Source organism: Gracilinanus agilis, chromosome 4 (assembly GCF_016433145.1).
Source record: "Gracilinanus agilis isolate LMUSP501 chromosome 4, AgileGrace, whole genome shotgun sequence".
In the NCBI taxonomy this organism is placed as follows: Eukaryota; Metazoa; Chordata; class Mammalia; order Didelphimorphia; family Didelphidae; genus Gracilinanus; species Gracilinanus agilis.
The window spans coordinates 46,775,740-46,799,581 of record NC_058133.1 but is presented as its reverse complement, the minus strand read 5'-3'; the positions used below and the strand labels follow the sequence as shown (position 1 = coordinate 46,799,581).

Below are 23,842 nucleotides of genomic sequence, written 5' to 3'. Positions count from 1 at the left end.
GGAGACCACGGAATGTGTTTGGGGAACAGAAAACAGCCACCTTTGGCAGATGTATAGAGGATGTGAGGACTAATATAAGAGACTGCCTTTGGAAAAAGCTGGGAGGGGTAGTTTAATACCACCTAGTGAAGGGCCTTGAATGCCAGGCAAAGGAGTCTGAAATTCACTTCAGAGACAACAGGGAGCCCACTGAACATTTCTGAGTAGAAGTGTGATATAAACAGATTACTATATGAGGAAGATTTTTTTTTTGGTAGCAGTATGAAAAATGAACTGGAGAGGGTATAGATTGAAAGACATTAATATTACTGTGGTAAAGCCCAGGGTGTTGGTAGTAGGAATAAAAAGAAGGGAATAAATTGGCAGAAGTGATATGGTGGTGGCATGAACACAACTTAGAATATTGTTATCTAACAAAATAATTATTAAATTATAATGTGCTGTTTATAAATAATACTAAAATCACTTGACATATTTACATCAGTCCATGTTTTAACTGTTTGTGGTACATATGAGAAATGGCACACACATGCAAAATTATGTGGCATTAACTCTAAAAAATGATGAAATATAAACTCAGGATAATAGCAGCCCAGAATGGGCTTAATCAAGAAATCTTTCTGAAGGAGAGTGAGTCTTTAGACACTGAAGAAAGCATAAGATTTGGTCTGACAGAACAGATCAAAGCAGGTGGACAATTTGTGAAAAACACATAAACGGCTAGGGTTTGCTCTTGGAGCCAAATGAAGCTCAGTATAATACAAGTCTTGATTTTCTTGTGATTGCTTTAAAAGTACCCTTTTCCCAAGCCACACTGGTATTTCTGAAAGAACAGATAGGCGATTTAGCTAGAGACAGCATTAAAAAAAGTGAGAAGTGAAAAGGTTTGTCTGTTGTTTTTTTTTTCATTTGAATTTCTGCAAAATTGAGGGCACAAGTACAGGCAAATCCATATATTCAAGAAACACTCACTCTTATTTATAGGTATGAATGACAAACTGCTCTGTATGGATGAACAAGTTGAACTTCAGTGAAAATAATGGCATGAGGTGAAGACGATTTTGAAATCATATTAAAGCCACTCCACACTGCCCTGATGCTACATGAAGCAAGCCCAACTATAGAATGCCAGCAACCTCGCTGATGTACCATTGACAGTGTTTTGGCACAACTAGGGTAACTCAAGTGAGAAAAAAAGGAGGGAAATGATAATTCATGGAAAGGGTAGAAACAACTACAGTAAGTGATAAGAAGTAGCTTTTGTTCTTTGGAGAAAAAAACAAACAATGAATGAGTCAAAGATGTATGGAAAACAAGACCTGAAATCCCATACAGTCCAACTGGAATTACTTGATTCTGTCTTTTTTCTTAGTTTATGCACTCCCATTTATGAACAATAATACTGACTTCTGTCCAACCATATATAAAGCAATCATGGTTCCTAGTAGGGAGTAGAATTGTGATAAGGGTCAAGTTTGAATATCACAGCATTAAGTAAGATCGAACTGCTTCCATTTTCTCCCAGCAAATATCTGTTCAGCTTTTAATTCATATGCCTACTTCACTGGAGTTTCAAAATGACAACAAAAATATGAAAGAGGGGAAAGAATTTCTTTCAAGGAATGTATGAAAGGGTCTAGAGCTCTTTAGATCTTGTGCAATAGGAACCTCATAGAAATCATTTCCATTCCAAGGGTAACCATCCAATTTCTAGATCTTTCTGTTGTGGAAGGACCTAATAAAAAATCACCAAAATTCCATAGGGACCATGGAACCTCTGGAGATAGGTTTCTGTTGACTCCCAGTTCTACTGCTGAGAATTTTAGGCTGCCAAAGGGACTGAAGGATTCAGGGAAGGTCAAGTTGGACATGAGTTAGTAAGCCATGGGCTTCTAAAGAGGAAACTTAGAGAATCTTCTAGTTCTTCTTCTTACAAAGTCAGTCAAACTACAAAAAGGGAAAAAATCATCATCCAAAACCAGAAAATATTAGTGGGTAACAACAATATCTTCCGTAACATAACCGACATTATCTGGCCAAGTTTGAAAAGGGAAAAAATAAAGCCAGATCTTTTAGTTATGTGGAGTTTGCATCCAACTCCATTGCAGGCCATTGAGAAGGGGATTTATATTGCTTATTTCTGAAAGCTTTCAGAACACCTTAATTAAGGTCATGGTTACAGCTGACCCACGTTATTGGGTTTCTTGCCTTGTCCTCCTCTTGGTGACCTCTTCTTCCTGTTTCATAAAGTGTTCTGGGACAAGTCTGATATGTGACCTTCTGAACAAATGGCCAATTGCATTTCCACCACATCATAGTGGACAGTTTTTCTTTATAATACCTAATCTCGTAAACATTCCATACCACAAGGCTTAAGGAAACCTGTCCAGCTCAGTGAAATAAAACAAAGACTGGACATAACCATGAGAGAAACAATGGCATCCAAAATACAATTCAGAATCTTAAATTTTTATATTTGCATAGAAGCAAAAAATACAGTTTTCACTGGGTTTTCACTATGATTAATTAGCTTCCTATCCGAGAGACATTGTTCCTTCCAGTTCAAGCTTCTCTCACCTCTGATGCTTTTTGTTTTTATGCCAAAATCGTTTCCCTATAGGCTCCCACCTCTTAGAAGCCTTCCTTCTAACAAAGAACAATAGTAAGGCAAAACCAAAGGACATACCAATTAGCACTTGACCCTGTAGGCAACATTCTGTAACAGGGCTTCTTTGCCACTCTAAAGGGAAGTGAGAAATGTATTGCACCATCTGTTATCTTGGACTGAAACTGGTCATTATAATCAATGAGAATCTGGCAGATGTTCAGTTGTGTTTATATTTATATTAGTGTAGTTCCTATTTTTATTGTTTTCCCTCATTTTTCTTCCTTTTCTCTGTGTCAGAGCTTATGGCTTTCTTACGTACCTATGGCCTAATATTATTCCATTACATTCCTATGCCTCAGTTTTTGCCACCAAATCCCTTTCCACCTGATGGCCAGCTTATGTAGATTGGTTTTGTTGCTGCAAAATTTCTGTTTTGGACCTTTGTAGGAGGCACAGCCAAGCCAATCTTGATAGACCTTTTGGAATGAGTGAAACTTTACTTCCTACATGTGACCTTGGAATGGTCACCCATTTTATTTTAAAAGGTATTTTATTTTGTATCATAATATTATCATTACAGAATCATTATAATTATATATTATATAATAATAATATAAAATAAAAAGCACCTTAAAGGATATAAAGTTTTATGCCTTTCATCACATAATTCCAAATCTTTTGCCAGAATATTTTCTTTAAACCCTTACCTTTTGTCCTAGAATCAATACTAAGTATCAGTTACTTGCAAGGCAGAAGCATGGTAAAGAGCTAGGCAATTGGGGTTAAGTGATTTGCCCAGGGTCATAAAGGTAGGAAGTATCTGAGGTCAGGCCCTCCCATCTCCAGGCCTGGCTTTCTATCCACTGAGTGGACTTAGCACCCCCAAAATAGAGTACTGGTGTACTGGTCTTCCAACAATGCTTTCAACACTCTTCCTGTCGAATTTTTTTAAGCTTTGCCTAACCTAAGAAATGTTAGATAAAAAACCTCAGGTATTTTGCTTAGCATTTCCCTCAGTATTAATAACTCGGAGTATGCTTCCATGTGGACATTGATACTCTAATTCTTTGGTTGTTAAAGGTTCTGTCATATCTTCTGAAAAATTTGACTGAAGTAGTTCATTCACCTCTGACTTTAATAAAAAACTTAAGTGCCTTTTTCCCCTCAAAAAATGGGCTAGAAAAATTCAACAACTAAATAAACATAAGAAAAAATATTAGCCAAGTTTGCCAGTAAGTTATCTTTTTTCCAACATTTTTTTGAAATTGTTGTGCCTGCCTCTGTAAATTATAAGGATTTTACATCTGAAACTTAATGCTCTTTAATAGCGACAAATATAACAAAGTCTCACCATGCACAATTTTCTCGTTTAATCTATCATCTTTTGCACCAGGACATTTGGTTGCCTACGTGTGGCGTAGGTGTTTATTTTACCTTTCATTCTATTGGGTGGAGAAAAATATCTCTGCAAAGTAGAGATTTTAATTTCATAAAAATGGTACACTGTGCTAATTGCGCTGATGCTGCCTAATTTTCCAACAACTCTGCATGGCTCAAACTTCTTAATCTATCCCCACAGGCAAAGATCAGCAGAAGGATGTTATCACAGAACAAACCCTGGTGAAAACTTCCCTTCTGCTGTGTTTCCCAGGAGCAGTCTCCCCATATAGCTAGGAAATTTGATTCTGAGCACCAAGTGTAGGGAAATGCCTCTAAAAGCAGCAAAAGAATTGAGTGAAATGGTAAGAAACACCATGGATGGCACCAATCAAGGCAACAGTGAGACAAACTGCTTGGCTAAGCTTGCATAGGCAGAAGCCAGCATTCCCTTTCCCCTTCACTATCCCCAGAAGGGAAATCGAACTTCCCTCTGCCACCCTGTCTTCCTACCTCTCTAAATGTGGGCAACCCTCAGCAAGATGTGATTAGACTGGTCTAAATTTATCTTGATGGGTCCAATGGATAATGAAGATGCAAGCTGGGACCTGATCTAGCAAAAATGGCAACTATCTATCCACGTTACGCCTGGCTTCCCTGGGTTTACTTAGTCTGCTATGCAGCAGTAACAAACTCTATATAACCATGTCCTTCCTTTTAAAGACATGAGAAAAACTTAGCAGTAATTCAGTCTGCATTATCCCAGTACTGGTAGAGAAGCAATTAATAAAGCCAAAGAGATTGTAAATAGTCCTATCCCTTGGACCACAACTTCTTTGTCTCCCCTCCTCCCGCTAGAATCTTGAACTCTGATCCTGATGTCCCTGATCACTTTGATCTCTGCCAGCTGAGCTCCCATCTCTCCACACTGGATTTCTCCCTTACTTCTTGACCTTTTCCAAACCATGCCTTTGCCCACATTCCCTTCTTTCCCACTCCGCCTCCAAATTCCAGGAAAGTGTTGTGTTCTTCCATTAGAATCTAAGTTCTCTGAGGGCAAAGATTGTCTTGCTTTGAAATGTTTGTGTTCCCGACATCACAGTGTCTGGCAAATCATGAGCCCTTAATAATTTATCAATTCAGTTCTATCAACAAAAATCTTGCTCCTTTTCTCAGCACTCTCATTTCCAAAAAAATAAAAAAATATATATCCATGGTGCATTATTAATAGCTAGAATTGTTATGCCACACTTGGGAAGTGGAAGAAAGATTTCAGTGAAAATATCTCACTTAAGATATGAAGCGCCCCAGGCTGGAGTGAGTGGGTAGGCTGGCAGGCTGACCTTTGCTTTGGAAGAGGGTACTACTATTAAAATAAGATTTTAGGTTTTTGGTTCAGAAAGTTATACTACTTGGTACAAGTACTGACTGGTAAATCTCTGTGTCGGGACTTATCATTATTTCTGAATTTCTAAATATACAAATACGTTTGAGTTAACTTCAGCACAGCTTTTGTCCTGTTCCCAGGTATTATTACTATCATAATAAATCCCTTAATAGCCATATCTGGTCTATCTTACCATAATGTTGAGATTCTGCCTTTTCCCTCCATCTTGATACCCAATCAAGTGCCAAGTCATATCAACAACTACCTCAGTCTTTTCCCTATCTTTTCCCTTCTGCCCAGGCTTTCTTTTGTTTCAGTAGCTCAGTTTATACCCTTTCCACAGACGATAGTCAAGATCTCAGAGGTCATTCTAGTCCAGTTCTTTCATTAGCTACATCTAATTGCATGTTAACTCATCATCCTGCTTCCTGTCTCTTCTATCTCCAACCTACTGTACATACACCTTGCAAGGTAATCTTCCTAAGGCACAAGCCTGATACCCACAGACCTTGGGATCTTCCTCCTGTCAATGGGATAACAAAATACCAGCTCTTCGAGGCCCTATCTATTTAAAATCTATTTTGCCAAAGATTTGGAAGACAGTCCAATCTAGCCCAAAGTTGAGAACAAGTCTTTTCCCACATACATGACAAGTGATCTTCGTCTCTCCTGGATGACTTTCATTGATGGCAAACTAATTTATTACCTTTTGAGCCAGTCTATCACTATTTTCTGTTCTTGTTTGGTCATGTTCAACTCTTCTTGACACCATGGACCAAACCATAGCAGGTCCTTCAAGTCCCTCATGCTTGATAACCATGATGTCTGTAAAAGGGAATTCTTNTATAATAATAATATAAAATAAAAAGCACCTTAAAGGATATAAAGTTTTATGCCTTTCATCACATAATTCCAAATCTTTTGCCAGAATATTTTCTTTAAACCCTTACCTTTTGTCCTAGAATCAATACTAAGTATCAGTTACTTGCAAGGCAGAAGCATGGTAAAGAGCTAGGCAATTGGGGTTAAGTGATTTGCCCAGGGTCATAAAGGTAGGAAGTATCTGAGGTCAGGCCCTCCCATCTCCAGGCCTGGCTTTCTATCCACTGAGTGGACTTAGCACCCCCAAAATAGAGTACTGGTGTACTGGTCTTCCAACAATGCTTTCAACACTCTTCCTGTCGAATTTTTTTTAAGCTTTGCCTAACCTAAGAAATGTTAGATAAAAAACCTCAGGTATTTTGCTTAGCATTTCCCTCAGTATTAATAACTCGGAGTATGCTTCCATGTGGACATTGATACTCTAATTCTTTGGTTCTTAAAGGTTCTGTCATATCTTCTGAAAAATTTGACTGAAGTAGTTCATTCACCTCTGACTTTAATAAAAAACTTAAGTGCCTTTTTCCCCTCAAAAAATGGGCTAGAAAAATTCAACAACTAAATAAACATAAGAAAAAATATTAGCCAAGTTTGCCAGTAAGTTATCTTTTTTCCAACATTTTTTTGAAATTGTTGTGCCTGCCTCTGTAAATTATAAGGATTTTACATCTGAAACTTAATGCTCTTTAATAGCGACAAATATAACAAAGTCTCACCATGCACAATTTTCTCGTTTAATCTATCATCTTTTGCACCAGGACATTTGGTTGCCTACGTGTGGCGTAGGTGTTTATTTTACCTTTCATTCTATTGGGTGGAGAAAAATATCTCTGCAAAGTAGAGATTTTAATTTCATAAAAATGGTACACTGTGCTAATTGCGCTGATGCTGCCTAATTTTCCAACAACTCTGCATGGCTCAAACTTCTTAATCTATCCCCACAGGCAAAGATCAGCAGAAGGATGTTATCACAGAACAAACCCTGGTGAAAACTTCCCTTCTGCTGTGTTTCCCAGGAGCAGTCTCCCCATATAGCTAGGAAATTTGATTCTGAGCACCAAGTGTAGGGAAATGCCTCTAAAAGCAGCAAAAGAATTGAGTGAAATGGTAAGAAACACCATGGATGGCACCAATCAAGGCAACAGTGAGACAAACTGCTTGGCTAAGCTTGCATAGGCAGAAGCCAGCATTCCCTTTCCCCTTCACTATCCCCAGAAGGGAAATCGAACTTCCCTCTGCCACCCTGTCTTCCTACCTCTCTAAATGTGGGCAACCCTCAGCAAGATGTGATTAGACTGGTCTAAATTTATCTTGATGGGTCCAATGGATAATGAAGATGCAAGCTGGGACCTGATCTAGCAAAAATGGCAACTATCTATCCACGTTACGCCTGGCTTCCCTGGGTTTACTTAGTCTGCTATGCAGCAGTAACAAACTCTATATAACCATGTCCTTCCTTTTAAAGACATGAGAAAAACTTAGCAGTAATTCAGTCTGCATTATCCCAGTACTGGTAGAGAAGCAATTAATAAAGCCAAAGAGATTGTAAATAGTCCTATCCCTTGGACCACAACTTCTTTGTCTCCCCTCCTCCCGCTAGAATCTTGAACTCTGATCCTGATGTCCCTGATCACTTTGATCTCTGCCAGCTGAGCTCCCATCTCTCCACACTGGATTTCTCCCTTACTTCTTGACCTTTTCCAAACCATGCCTTTGCCCACATTCCCTTCTTTCCCACTCCGCCTCCAAATTCCAGGAAAGTGTTGTGTTCTTCCATTAGAATCTAAGTTCTCTGAGGGCAAAGATTGTCTTGCTTTGAAATGTTTGTGTTCCCGACATCACAGTGTCTGGCAAATCATGAGCCCTTAATAATTTATCAATTCAGTTCTATCAACAAAAATCTTGCTCCTTTTCTCAGCACTCTCATTTCCAAAAAAATAAAAAAATATATATCCATGGTGCATTATTAATAGCTAGAATTGTTATGCCACACTTGGGAAGTGGAAGAAAGATTTCAGTGAAAATATCTCACTTAAGATATGAAGCGCCCCAGGCTGGAGTGAGTGGGTAGGCTGGCAGGCTGACCTTTGCTTTGGAAGAGGGTACTACTATTAAAATAAGATTTTAGGTTTTTGGTTCAGAAAGTTATACTACTTGGTACAAGTACTGACTGGTAAATCTCTGTGTCGGGACTTATCATTATTTCTGAATTTCTAAATATACAAATACGTTTGAGTTAACTTCAGCACAGCTTTTGTCCTGTTCCCAGGTATTATTACTATCATAATAAATCCCTTAATAGCCATATCTGGTCTATCTTACCATAATGTTGAGATTCTGCCTTTTCCCTCCATCTTGATACCCAATCAAGTGCCAAGTCATATCAACAACTACCTCAGTCTTTTCCCTATCTTTTCCCTTCTGCCCAGGCTTTCTTTTGTTTCAGTAGCTCAGTTTATACCCTTTCCACAGACGATAGTCAAGATCTCAGAGGTCATTCTAGTCCAGTTCTTTCATTAGCTACATCTAATTGCATGTTAACTCATCATCCTGCTTCCTGTCTCTTCTATCTCCAACCTACTGTACATACACCTTGCAAGGTAATCTTCCTAAGGCACAAGCCTGATACCCACAGACCTTGGGATCTTCCTCCTGTCAATGGGATAACAAAATACCAGCTCTTCGAGGCCCTATCTATTTAAAATCTATTTTGCCAAAGATTTGGAAGACAGTCCAATCTAGCCCAAAGTTGAGAACAAGTCTTTTCCCACATACATGACAAGTGATCTTCGTCTCTCCTGGATGACTTTCATTGATGGCAAACTAATTTATTACCTTTTGAGCCAGTCTATCACTATTTTCTGTTCTTGTTTGGTCATGTTCAACTCTTCTTGACACCATGGACCAAACCATAGCAGGTCCTTCAAGTCCCTCATGCTTGATAACCATGATGTCTGTAAAAGGGAATTCTTTGAGTTTACATTTGTGAAAGGGAATCCTTTATTCTCTTTGCCTAGTTAGAGCTAACACTTTGGTTAACAATAACTTAAGTACCCCTACTTAATACCTCACTAGATTGTGAAGACAGGATTAACTCTCCTTTGTCTACCTTTTGATTGAATCAACAAAAGCTTGAACTAGGTGGAGGAGTTAGCAAACCACTTAGAGAATTCATACCCTCAGAAAAACTCAATCAGCCAGGAATCTGTGAACCCTTTTGATGAGTATTTACTCCTCCAGAAGATGAGAACTGGTTCCCACAAACACTGCCCACTGGGCAGTGCTAGACAATATGGAAGATGTGATTGGCCCCTGTGAAGAGGGGAAGGGACAAGAAGCCTCTATAAAAGGCCTTGAATTTCTGGGGCTAAGAAAGTCAGCTCCAAGAAGGAAGATGGATTCACAAAGGATCTGGGCTTCAAGAGGGAAGTCAGCTTCAAGAAGAAGGTCTGCTCAAAAGAAGAAAGTTGGCCTCAGGAAATCACCTTCAGCTCAAGTCATTGTCTTGACCTGCCTGGAGAGAACTTGGGTGAGTGGATAGCTGGTTTTCCCTTCCTGTCTTCTGGAGAGAGTTTAATTCAGGTTGAAGGTCAACAAATCCAAGCTGAGTCAAGCACCCATAGCAATATTTAGTTTAGTTTAGGCTAATGTCTTCTCTACTCTATTGTATTTCTCTGCTTTCACTCTTTCTACCTCTTTTGTAAATAAAAGCTATTAAAGTCATTTAGACTTTGAGCAATAATACTTTGAATTGGCAACTACTAGTATTATTTATAATCTTTATATATTTTAGTCAAACCATTAAAATTTAATTCTTACAGGTCCCACAGGGCTCTATTTTGGGACCTTTTCTTTCTCCTTCTATACCAGTGGTTCCCAAACTTTTTTGGCCTACCACCCCCTTTCCAGAAAAAATATTACTTAGTGCCCCCTGGAAATTATGAAACTATTTATTGAACTCAGAATAGAATGTAATACAAAAAAAAAGTGTGGCCATCACTGCCCCACTGGATCACTGCAACACCCACCAGGGGGCACTGGTGCCCACTTTTGGAATCACTGTTCTATACTATTTCACTTGGTGATTTCATCAGCTCCCAAGGACTCAACTATCATGGTGAGGTAGATAATTCTTAAATCTTTATATCCAAATCTAACCTCTCTATTGACCTCCAGTCTAGTACCTACAACTGCCCATTAGATACCTTGAACTGGTATCCTGTAGAAATCTTAAAATCAACCTGTCCCAAATTGAACTCACTATCTTTTCCCCTCAATGCTTCCCTCTTTCTAACTTCCCTGTTACTGTCAAAGGTCACATCAATTCCTTGGTCTGATTTAAACTCTGGCCCTCCCAACTCCAGGCCTAGTTCTCTATCTACTGTTCTTTCTAGCTATCCATATATATTTTACTTGTTCATGGTTGTTTTTATGTTATCGATTCCATTCAACTATCTTCTGCCACTTTTTGGATTCCTGGTGCTTAGCACAATATCTGACACTACTGAAATTTTTGAGTGTTGGTGTGGGGCTACAGTAAATTCTCTCTTTACCAGGCAAATAGCTCTGATTCCTTTAAACAAAATTCCTATGGCAGAGTTGCATTCATCCAGCTGTCATTTGGCTGTTCCACACTTCCCTAAAAGGTGGTGACCAGACTTGTCTGACAAAGGACTATGGAGAACATTTTGGACACTATCCTATTAATGCAGCCTAAGATCATACTTGCTTTTTTGGCTACTGTGTACCTCATGCACTGTTCCTGAAAGAGTGAATGAACAAACATCTACTAACAGTTTTTCATATTATGATTTTTACCAAGCACTGGGACAGATGTTGGGGCTACCCATGGAAAAGTGGGAAAGTCCCCAATCTCAAAGGGCTCATAGCCAATGGAGATAAAGCATACATGATGATGCTTTTGATACAGTGGAAAGACCCCATTATTCTTAGGGATTCAGGAGGCAAGGTGGAGGGTAAGGTCAGAGACCTGGAAGCACACTAAAACCTCCAGGGTCTCTTTGATGCAGAGCCAGTCACTTAACTTCTTGGAATCCTAGATCACTCTGCAGCTCTGAGCTATGAAATGTACTGCCTCACATCAGTACAGGGAGCTTCTTCTTCTACTTATCACTCCATTACTTACCATTACCATTCTGCATACCATCCCAAATACTACTAAAATCCCAGGCCCCACTCCCATTTTATTATTAGATCTGGTCCCACTCTGGCTTGTAAAAACAATCTCATACAGAGCAATAAGGTTACTATTTCTTCCCTCAGCAGATGAGCCACCTCTCTGTGCTACAACTTCTTTACTCTTTGCCAAATAAGACACCAAGAGCACAGCTGCCTCCCTCCAGGCTGGTTATGATCCCTGGTGAGAGGATACCAGTATTTTAGGATGGAGATGGATTTCTGAAGCCATTTAGTCTAGTACCTAATTGAACAAGAATCCCTGATAAATGGTTATCTAGACTCTGCAAAAAGGTCATCATCAAGAAGGACCTTGTTCCTTCCTGAGGTAGCCCACCCATATGGGTTTGGGGCAGACCTCACTGCTAGTCAGTCTTTCCTCACATTGAATCTAAATCTATCCTCTTCTCCATCTTCTGCCCAATCATCTTCCTAGTTTTGTCTTCTGGAGTCATGTGGAATGCAGAACAGAGCATGCTACAGGAAAGATGGAAGAGTGGAAAGTACTCCATTTGGAGTCAGAAGACCTGGAGTCCAATCCAGGGTCAAGTCCATGTACTATACGTGGGTCACTTCATTTCTCTGGGCCTCAGTTTCTACATCTGTAAAATAGGAGGATTAGCCAATGACCTTTGAAGTTTATTCCAGTTCTATGTCCTTTGGTCTAGCCTTTCTTTTATCATTACCCTTCATATACTTGATGGCAGCTACTATAGATACTCTTTTTCCTAGGTCGCCCCTCCTTTGCCAAGTTAACTTTCTCAGTTCCATCTCCTGGTTATAGCTTGGCATGATGACAGCATTTTCATTATCCATGGTATCCCACATGGTGTGCTCTTCTACTGGTCAGCTTCCTTCCTAAAGACAGGTTCATACTTCGTACTGAGAAAAAAATTCCTGACGCATGCTGGTCAGAGCTGAAGACAATGGTACCATCATCTTCTTTTCTTAAGGTAGTCTGTGATCCTACTGGTTTTCTTAGATGCTGTCATACTACTGACACATATGGAACTTGAAATCCATTAAATTTCTTTTTTATATTCATATAAACTATGGTCCAAACATATGTTCCTCACCCTATACTCAGGTGGTTAATGTGCTAAGCCCACGTACAGAAGCAGTGTAGTATGGAGTCTAGTAACTCTGTCATCAAAGGAAATGAGCCAAGTCTTCCTGGTGGCATAATGCAGAGGTACATTACCTACTACTTCGTTTCACATCCTTGAGAGGCAGCATAACATAGACAGCTGACTTCAGAAGCAGGAAGCCCATGGTTCAGGTCTCAGCTTTACCACCTCCTGCCTATGTTAACCTGGGCAATCATTTAACTTCTCTTCTCTCTCCATCCTCTATCCCTTCTTGTTCCTAGTTCTGTCTTTTGGGAGTCTTTTTGCCAAGATTCTAAGCCCAATTTTCCAAACTTGACAATCAGTTTTTTAAATGGGGAAAATATCTACCCTTTTCCACTTTTGGGGCACCTCTCCTATAACCCATTGTCCCATAAAGACCATCAATAACTGCTCAGAAAATCTAAAATCTGTATCTATAGTTTCTCTTAGTTGCCTGGGATACAGATTGTACAGGTCTGGTGACAACTCAGATTCAAGTAACAGTTTGGTGCTCTGTTACTATTAGCCTACTTAGCTTGTGTTACCATTCTATTACTCATATTCTAATCTACTTAGAATCCATATTATTATTCTTCTTGGCAGTGAACACAGAAGCAAACAAAGAGTGGATGAATTCAGCTCACTTTTTCAAAATCCAGAGTATGTTAACATTATACCCAATTTTTCTCTTTCAAAAAGTTAACAACAGAATGGTTGATTCTCTCAAGTTCCCAGCAGTTATACTTCAGGAATTGGTTGGTCAGGTCAAGAATGTTAGCTCCCATAATTCCTTCCTTCACCTTTAGAAGAATAAATAACTAAGGAAAATGGACAATTCTGACAAAGAAAGTATTTTTTTTTTGCCCAGACAGTTGATGTTTCCTCATCATTAACTAACCCTAATGACGGATTCCATGCCAGGCTGGAGTAGTGTTTCCACAATTCATAGTTTAGTTCTCCTCTAAAAGTTTTCTGTACATCATTACTCATTTTTTCTCCGCTGATCTTTACTTAAATTCTCTCCATCGTGGTTCCCCTCTGTGGTTCCTAGATTTTCTCATAAATATACAAAAATATATGAATATTCTTATAAAAAATACTACTTAGCTATCTCCCTTGATATACTCTGCTCCTTCTGCTTAAGGCATGCCCTTCCACAGCTTCAATTCAGTCAGTAGGCCCTTCTCACCCAGCTCATGTCAGGAATGCTGATGTCCTTGGGTTTCTAGATCGAGGTCACCATACCTAGGACCTAGTTATTCATCTAGTTCTGAAGCTGTCTGATTGAGTATCCCCACTTTGTACCAGAGAGACCTGGTGAAATTCCTTGTCAAAATCCAGTTATACTAAGTTTATGATATGTCCTTCATCAGACTAATCATTCTATCAAAATAAACTTGGCCTTGTATGCCTTAACTAAATTATAAAACCTGGTATTCACTATCCAACCCTAAAACATTCTAGAACTTTCCCACTCATCAGCCAAACTTTCCATCCTGTTATTTGAGAAATCCACTTCATTTTCCCTCTTTAAAAAAATTGGGATACTCCAAAATTCAAATTAACCAACAATTGCTGGACATCAACTCTGTTCGAAGTTCCAGGCTAGCTTTTCTACTCCACTATGTCATACTTCATGAACTCTACCTGGCCAAATCCAATCACGTTCTGTTCCCTGATCTGACCTAAACAGCCCTCCTTCTTCTGCATCCTCAAGGACCTCTTTCAGATGAGGCTGACTCCTTCCACGTCCCTGACTACTGGAATCCTATTGGTCTAGCTTAGACACCATCTCTCTCATGAAACAGATCTCGATTCCCTCCTTAATGTTCTTATCTGCTTGTCCTCACCTCTGCACTTGGTAATAGTCTACATTACAGTAAAGTGATTCCCTACATATCTAATCCCCACCATTAGATTTTAAGTTTCTCAAAGGAAGGTCAATTTACTTGTCCACATTTGCATCCCCAGCACTTAAGAGTTCAGTATTCTTCGCAAATGGCAAATACCTGATACATGCTTAAGTACTTAAATTATTGACTCTTCGCTTCATAAAATAAGGAAGAAGGAAATGCAAGAGATGACACCTCAGGCTCAATTAGACTTTCTGCATTTCTTTCTTTGCACTGTCCCTGAATGAGAGCAAAGATATAGTGTGATAACCACCTGTGCTTCCAGCCATTTCCCCTCCCTGCTGTATTTGGAGGCCACTCTGTCTCTTCACCCATCTTTCAGGTTCCAACAATCACATTCAAGTAATGATCTCAAAGGACTGACTGTCCATCTAGATGTGCCTTATGTTTGTTGATGAATGAGTAAATGAGGTGTCAACATTTAATGAGCACCTGCCAGGTCTATGGTACTGAAATGGTGCCATCAACTGCTTTGTACCCCCCTTTTTCCCCTCTGGGTGCATAATGAGTCCTTGGGCCCCATAAGACTGAAGTGGTACCTCAGAACCTGAGCTACATATTATCACAGGAGCCGTGCCACAATCCAATTTATGGAGAAGAATTGCAGAAGAGGAAATGATGGCCTGTCTGGAAGGTGCACAGAACAGATCCCATCACAAAACTATCATAGGACAAAATGTAGAGGCTGTAATGCATGCATTGGTCATGGACATGGCAAGTTGGAGATGCTAGCTAGGGTTCTGATTTCTTCTTTGTCAAGAAAAATCTGAAGGAGAACATACTGTACATTACTCACCTTCCGTTGTTTTACAGAATCCAATTTTATGAGCCAATATGAAGCCACTTTGGGTTTATGAAACTTCCAGTTTTCCATGATCTGTATTTGGGAGGAAAAACAAAATCAAGGACACTCTCTGTCATTCCACCCACAAATAATCCCCAAAAGTATGTATTGAAATCAACCCTATTTTTTTAGTTTGAAAACTCAGTATAATTATGCAGTAATTAAGAAGGTCTATTCCTATATTTCTAATATTAAGAATCCCCAATTTCTGTTACTTCACAAAGCAGTAACACAGCACAGACTTCTTTTCAGCAGCTGGCAAACATCACAAATCACAGGATGATGTAGTAAAAGAGTCAGTGGAAAAAAGATTTTTCAGGAGCTAGGAGGGATTTTAGAAAAATCACCTGGTCTCTAAAGTCCAGAGAGGTCAGGCCATTTGTCTACAGTCACATGGGCTGTTGTCAAAGGCAGTCAGAAGTAGGACTCACCACCTTTTAAAACCAAAATGTTGACCTTGCAGTCAAAGAAGACTTGAATTCAGATCTGACCTCTGGCTCCTATTTAACTTGCTATCCATGGGCAAGTCATTTAACTGTCAAACTCCGTTTCTTTATCTGAAAAACTGGAAAGATAATAAGCACCCATCTCATAGAAGTGTTGTAAAGATCAAGACAATCTACACAAAACCCTTTGCAATCTCAAAGTGGTATATAAATGTCAGCTATTAGCTATTAAATAATAAGACCAATTGTCTTAGAAATTGTATTATGCTTCCCAAAGGCATTTTGTAAATAACTACCTAGGTATGAATTTTTACCAGCGTCTACTAAGGACAAAAATATGATTACATTTGATTACTGAATACACAGTCCAGAACTAAAACACCTATATTGTACCACGTGGAAATAAATATCTAGTAGATAAAGATGACTGTGGTCATAGACATGTGAACACAGATATGTAGACACTGACATACACATAATTCTGTGGCACAATAATGCTACTACGGTTTATGGCTCTTTGGTTGTATATCTATATTACGGTCAGATTTGCCCACAAACCAAAACTGTATCCCTTCATTATTTTCAAGTTGTCACTCTTCCTAGAAAATAGTTTTCCTAGGCAAGGAAAGCAGATTTCCTCGAGAAATACATGCAATTAATTAGCTATATATACAATCCTTGCCTTCATTTAGAAAAGACATTTCCATATTTAGGTAACAACAAGAGCTCATAAACAAGAATTCATTTTCACTGTTTTAAATTTAGTATTACAATTTAAAGTTCATCTAATAAAACAAGTACAGATTTTTCAGACATGATAAAGATTGTTGTTGTTCAGTTGTTTTGGACCTATGTGACTCTGTGAGCCTGTTTGGGGTTTTCTTGGCAAAGACACTGGAATGGTTTGCCATTTCCTTCCCCAGCTCATTTTACAGAAGAAGAAACTGAGACAAACAGGGTTAAGTGATGTAGTTCATAAGAATCTGAGGTTGGAGTTGAATTCAGGTCTTCCTGACTTCAGGTGTGGTACTCTATTCACCTAGCTGTCCTGATAAAGATTAGGATCTTAATTATTAAAATTTTTCATAAACACTCTTTTATAATTTAATGACAAAGAAAAGGCTCTTAATGAATAAAGTATTAGAGATTAAGTTCATCTGCTCCATATATTATATATATTATATATAACATATTAATATATATTTATTCCTAAATTATAAAAAATTTAAAGAGATTAAGTTCATCTGCTCCATATATTATATATGTTATATATATATTATATATTAATATGTTAATATATATTTATTCCTAAATTATGAAAAATTTAAACACAGAATCTTTTCTCCACCCCCCCTTTTCAAAAACAAGATAGTTTAAGAAAAGAGGTTGGAATTAATGATACAAAAGTGCAAAAAAACAAAGCCAAATCCACAATACACTGCTGCAGTTGTTAGGCTAACATGGACCACTGGGTGGTGCCCTTACTCCACAAAAGAAAATTTTTTCCACAGCAAATAGGAAAAATATTTTTTACCAGTAAACAACTTAAGTAAGTTAATAAAAGTACAGGCTTGAAAAGAACATTTTGGTACCTTATTTACACAGTAAGTGGTACTACTCTGATGAGGGGAAAATGATTTCTCACTAAAAACCTCTGGCTCCCCTCTCCCTTCTGGCTTTATTATTAGCAGCCAGTGAGTTGGCTTTCAAAGGGAGCAGCAGCCCTGCTGATGGACTCAATGTTCTAGAAAGGGCTAGAAAAAAAGCATCCCGAGGGCTAGTTTTCCTCCAGGTGTTCTGTGTCATTTAAAAACCTGCTACCTGGTAGCACGGCTATTTTTACAACAAGATAAACACCTCGAAGTTAAGTTAAGTCATTCCTTCCTTACTTGATTAAACCTGGTTCTTTGTCTTGCTAAGCACTCACTCCCTGCATCACGGGACAGAATTTCTACTCATCTTTTCCGATGAGTTCTCCATAGACGACCCAACATGCTGGTTCTGGTGCTCTTAATACCATGAGGATGGCCAGATCCTCCTCAGCTCTCCCATCTATGGTCTCTTGCTCAATTTCCATGCCTGGTGCCTTCTCCTTCCAATCACACAACTTCAGATCTCCCTCAATTCAAGTGCCTTTTCTTTGTTGACTCCCTGACATCAATTCTGGCTATATTAGGTTTGTATATGGCTATTTTCCTGGAATCTGCCCCATGAGGCTGTGAGCTTTATCTTTTGCCTTCTTATCCCCAGTGCTTAGCATGTTGCCAGGCACAGAGTAGGGGCTTAATAAATGTTTACTGACTGATCATTATCCTTTGGATTACTTATAGTTTTATTCTTCTGAGATCAATGTGTCCCTCGTCTTACAGTCTAAGGTACATATCCCCCCACCCCCAAGATACTACTGGCATTTAAGGGCATCAAGTATTTGCAGAAGCAGGTACTTGGGATGAGTGAAAAGAACACTATTGTTTCACTAATTCTGTCCTAACCACATGCACTCGATTTAAAAATAAATTCTTCAAACTCATTCTTCAGGTTCATTAGGCAAGCTTTAAAGATGGTTCCTTTTACAACATTAAATGTAAAGAAAATGCTTGGCATTCAGAATAAGGGTTAGACCACCTTGAATTCACATAAAACTCTTTGTCCAATGGGTTCAAAGTGCCTTAATAATAACTTTCCCCAAAAGACGAGTGCAATCACTAAAGGGAGAGAGAGGCACTAGAATCAACAGAATTGTAAAGCTAGAAGGCACTGCAGAAAACAGTGTGGGTATTTACAGAAGGAAAACTTTCAGTTCTTAGTCAACAGTCACTACATTAGTTACACATTAAGGGTTTTTTTCCCCTTGACCCCTACTACTCTCTATCCCAGCCCCAACCTCTCCCTTGTCCTGCACACATACATTCTGATTTTTTACTCTTTCAGTTTGTTTCTTTACATAGCTTTTTATGTCTATTAAAAACAAACACCTTATTCTGTCTTCAAAATATTCACCCAGTAAGGTTTAATTTAAAAAAAAAAAGTTTTCAAGTTAGAGATGATGGACTTGAATCCTGCCACTGTCACTTACTNCCTTTTCAAAAACAAGATAGTTTAAGAAAAGAGGTTGGAATTAATGATACAAAAGTGCAAAAAAACAAAGCCAAATCCACAATACACTGCTGCAGTTGTTAGGCTAACATGGACCACTGGGTGGTGCCCTTACTCCACAAAAGAAAATTTTTTCCACAGCAAATAGGAAAAATATTTTTTACCAGTAAACAACTTAAGTAAGTTAATAAAAGTACAGGCTTGAAAAGAACATTTTGGTACCTTATTTACACAGTAAGTGGTACTACTCTGATGAGGGGAAAATGATTTCTCACTAAAAACCTCTGGCTCCCCTCTCCCTTCTGGCTTTATTATTAGCAGCCAGTGAGTTGGCTTTCAAAGGGAGCAGCAGCCCTGCTGATGGACTCAATGTTCTAGAAAGGGCTAGAAAAAAAAGCATCCCGAGGGCTAGTTTTCCTCCAGGTGTTCTGTGTCATTTAAAAACCTGCTACCTGGTAGCACGGCTATTTTTACAAGATAAACACCTCGAAGTTAAGTTAAGTCATTCCTTCCTTACTTGATTAAACCTGGTTCTTTGTCTTGCTAAGCACTCACTCCCTGCATCACGGGACAGAATTTCTTCTCATCTTTTCCGATGAGTTCTCCATAGACGACCCAACATGCTGGTTCTGGTGCTCTTAATACCATGAGGATGGCCAGATCCTCCTCAGCTCTCCCATCTATGGTCTCTTGCTCAATTTCCATGCCTGGTGCCTTCTCCTTCCAATCACACAACTTCAGATCTCCCTCAATTCAAGTGCCTTTTCTTTGTTGACTCCCTGACATCAATTCTGGCTATATTAGGTTTGTATATGGCTATTTTCCTGGAATCTGCCCCATGAGGCTGTGAGCTTTATCTTTTGCCTTCTTATCCCCAGTGCTTAGCATGTTGCCAGGCACAGAGTAGGGGCTTAATAAATGTTTACTGACTGATCATTATCCTTTGGATTACTTATAGTTTTATTCTTCTGAGATCAATGTGTCCCTCGTTTTACAGTCTAAGGTACATATCCCCCCACCCCCAAGATACTACTGGCATTTAAGGGCATCAAGTATTTGCAGAAGCAGGTACTTGGGATGAGTGAAAAGAACACTATTGTTTCACTAATTCTGTCCTAACCACATGCACTCGATTTAAAAATAAATTCTTCAAACTCATTCTTCAGGTTCATTAGGCAAGCTTTAAAGATGGTTCCTTTTACAACATTAAATGTAAAGAAAATGCTTGGCATTCAGAATAAGGGTTAGACCACCTTGAATTCACATAAAACTCTTTGTCCAATGGGTTCAAAGTGCCTTAATAATAACTTTCCCCAAAAGACGAGTGCAATCACTAAAGGGAGAGAGAGGCACTAGAATCAACAGAATTGTAAAGCTAGAAGGCACTGCAGAAAACAGTGTGGGTATTTACAGAAGGAAAACTTTCAGTTCTTAGTCAACAGTCACTACATTAGTTACACATTAAGGGTTTTTTTCCCCTTGACCCCTACTACTCTCTATCCCAGCCCCAACCTCTCCCTTGTCCTGCACACATACATTCTGATTTTTTACTCTTTCAGTTTGTTTCTTTACATAGCTTTTTATGTCTATTAAAAACAAACACCTTATTCTGTCTTCAAAATATTCACCCAGTAAGGTTTAATTTAAAAAAAAAAAAAGTTTTCAAGTTAGAGATGATGGACTTGAATCCTGCCACTGTCACTTACTTTCTTGGGACTTTGGACAACTCATCAATTAACCTCTTTGGGCCTTGGTTTCTTCATGTATAAAGTGAAAGGCTAGGCTAAGTTTGATCTCAAAGGGACATCCCCTTCCAATTTCATCATCTTTTCGAGTACAATATCCACTCCCGTTTGGCTTTTAAAGTCCTTTAAAGATCCTGCACTATTCTGATCCTTCCCTCTCCTGTACACATGTTCCAAAATGCAGCCATCAGGACTTCTTGAGTGATGCATCTTTGGGATCTTAGGAGTGTCTGTCCCCTTTCTTTCTTTCTTAAATTGTTACTTTCTGTCTTAGAATTGATACTGAGTATAGGTTGTAAAGCAGAAGAGCAGCAAGGGCTAGGCAACTGGGGTTAAGTGACTTGCCCAGGGTCACACAGCTACAAAGTGTCTGAGGCCAAATTTGAATCCAAAATCTCTCATCATTTCTATCTTGGCTCTCTTATCTACCGAGCTGCCTAGCTATTCCTCCTTTGTCCACTTTTGAGATTCAACTCGAAAAAATATTTTATTTGACCCCACCAGATCCTGAAGTTCCCCCCAATAAAGATCCTACCTTCTATTAATTTCTCATGTACACAATACATGCTTATAGATGCATGTGATATTCAGACTGGAAGTTTGCTGAGAATAGAATCTAATTTTTCTTTCTGTCTTTTTATCCCTAGCACAGACATAGTGATTGGCACAGGGTATTAGCTTAATAAAATGCCTGTTGATTACCTGATTGAAAAATCAAGGAGATCTTCATGGCATACTTATTGAGATTATTTCACCAAGCCCCAATTTATATTTTCTTTCATAAACACATTGCAGGAAAAAATTTTACTAGTTAGCAATTCTTTATGAATAGAAGAAGTTAAAAAAATAGTGCTCCTTATACTTTAAGACTCTGGAACACAGGAACACAGAACCACAGCCCACAGGGGAACAGCTATTTCTGTGTGCTCTGTCTGTCACCTGGTACCCCCACTGTGGTGGGGGGGGACATTAGTAACCCTAAGAACAATGATGAATGGAATGAGGCTAAGGATGCTTCTGCTATCACAGACTTACATCTTCTATGATGCGTTCTGATTCTTCATCGGTTTTCCCGGGGAACCTGATCTTCATGTCTCGGAGGATTAACAAGGTCTGCCTTGTAAATTCTTCCTCTTGTTCTTTTGTTCTCAGGTGCTGAAAAGGATCAGGCTTAAATGAAAAGAAAGACAGATATTTGGAAGTTGTATTTTGCTTTGATAGGAAAGATGTTTCTGGGCAAAAAAGATTTACTTTTAATAATAAAAAAACCAAAACCTACAGCCAGTGAATAAAAAAGGGAGAGAAATTATTTACTCTGGTGGGGGAAAAATGGAAGTTAGCAGTAATAGCCTATAAACATCACATTCTCAGGTGATGTACTGTACTGTCTGTACTCAAGGCAAGCCTGACATTAAAAAGGTGGGGATGTTAGAGTGCATTTCCCACACCAAGGAAGTGAAACTTTTCTGAACTTACTCACCAGAAGGAAAAAATAAAAAGCTTTCAGATATTTCTACCTCATCAACTTCATTCTGTACATGAGCTTCAGGCATTTATTTCTTCTTGGATTGAAAAAAGATTATTCATTGATAACTGGCCAAATTCAATTACTGCTATATCTTGGCTCTTCCTTCAATAAAAATGGCTTTCTTTTGAGAAAAAACCCAAACCGACAGATCTCACTTCTAGAAGAGGATAATCCCAGGGAGGCAAAGGTACACCACGCTTATTGCAGGGTATTTGGAAAAACTCAAAGGAAAATGTATGCCTATGAGCAAAATAAATTCTGTGAAACTTGTTCACAATAATTCTGAGACCAAACAGTGGATCAGAATAAATGCTGTTTCAATATACAAGGGTGCACAACAAAAATAAGTCAGTTTATATGTAGTATTATTTCTCAAAGGAGCTTCGTAACAGGTGATAAATCTTTTGAGACTTAAATAATTAATTCCATCTTGTAATATCAGTAAAGAAGAGATGGATTGTGTTTTCCCGACCTTATAAGAGACAAAATTATAAAAACTAAAACATTATAAACTCAGGCAATTTTCAATACAATAAGACTACTACATGAGCAGCAGTTGAAAAACACAACACACTGAGGAAGGGCCTGACAAAATGTAAGCCTCAGGCTCTCTGACTCAAGACTATTTCAGAAGGTTCTTTCAGTTCTTCCAGTAACTAAGGCTACTTGGGTGAAGTCCAAGACTGAGCAGCATCAGACCCAATTCTGAGCTATCATGGGTTATGTTATATGGAGGCTCCACATTGTATTACTAGAATATCTCTGGATCAGCACTATCTCCCATTGATCCTTTTTACTGCACAAATACAGATTATACAATTATATTCCTTATGATATTAAAAAGGATAAAGTAGTTAGTTACCACTGGAGTTTCAGGATGCTCTGTGTTATTATTATTAGGTTGTGGTAAACTCCTCGAGGAAGAGGAGGCACGGTTTAGAGACTGAGACCTGGCCCCAGAAGCTGGGCGTGAGAGTGAGAGCACTTGTCTGGCAGAAAGAGGACGATGGTCAGTCATGGACGGATTCGCTGAGACGGATCGAGGACAGCTGAGAGAACGTCTGATGGAACCTGGGGAGAAGGACATGCTTAGAACTCTGCAGCCTGGCAGAAATATCCAAGGGTAATTTCTCTTAAACAAACTAGAAGGCAGGAAACTAGGGATGGCCAAAGAGCCAATGGCAGAGCTAACATTCATGGCCAATGTGATGGCATGCCTTATACTTAACTGTGTTAACTGAAGTTCCATTCTGAAAGGAAAGGCTTCCTGAGAAGCAAATTTAGGTCAGATGTTGGGGAAAACTTAACAAGCAAGGTTAAGTCAAAGTGGATAGTGGAATGGACTGCCTTGGAAAGGAGCACATTTCACATCATCCAAAGTATTCAAGGGAAGACTGTAATTGGTAGTTGGGTGAATTTTAGCATCAATTTCATTCTAGCTTTGGGTGAACTTGATGTCCCTTTCAACTTTAATAATTTATAATAATATTTCAACGGCAAAGAAGAAGAACTAAGGTTGGGTTGGGAGGGAAGAGGCATAACAATGGCTGCTCTGCATCTGAGAGATTCTCCATTCATATGTGACACCAGCTATTGCCAACAAGGCAATATTTCAGGAAAAATTGCCTGGAGGCTTCCATCCCAAACATCATGAAATATCTACTACCTACTAGATCCTGCTAGGCACTGGGAAAATAAAGGAGGAAAAAAATCC

The 23,842-nt window shown here is 38.8% G+C and overlaps 1 protein-coding gene across 1 annotated transcript in view; it reads right to left on the bottom strand.

Annotated features, from left to right (window-relative positions):
• The window catches only part of TTLL7 (tubulin tyrosine ligase like 7), a 114,636-nt gene that overhangs the window by 21,408 nt on the left and 69,386 nt on the right, over nucleotides 1-23,842 (bottom strand). Inside the window, exons 15-17 of the mRNA XM_044674312.1 lie at nucleotides 22,991-23,225; nucleotides 21,636-21,755; nucleotides 15,266-15,346 (exon numbers count right to left, since the gene is read on the bottom strand). Of these exons, the coding sequence (XP_044530247.1) occupies nucleotides 15,266-15,346; nucleotides 21,636-21,755; nucleotides 22,991-23,225 (436 nt within the window). The remainder of the gene's footprint in view (nucleotides 1-15,265; nucleotides 15,347-21,635; nucleotides 21,756-22,990; nucleotides 23,226-23,842) is intronic.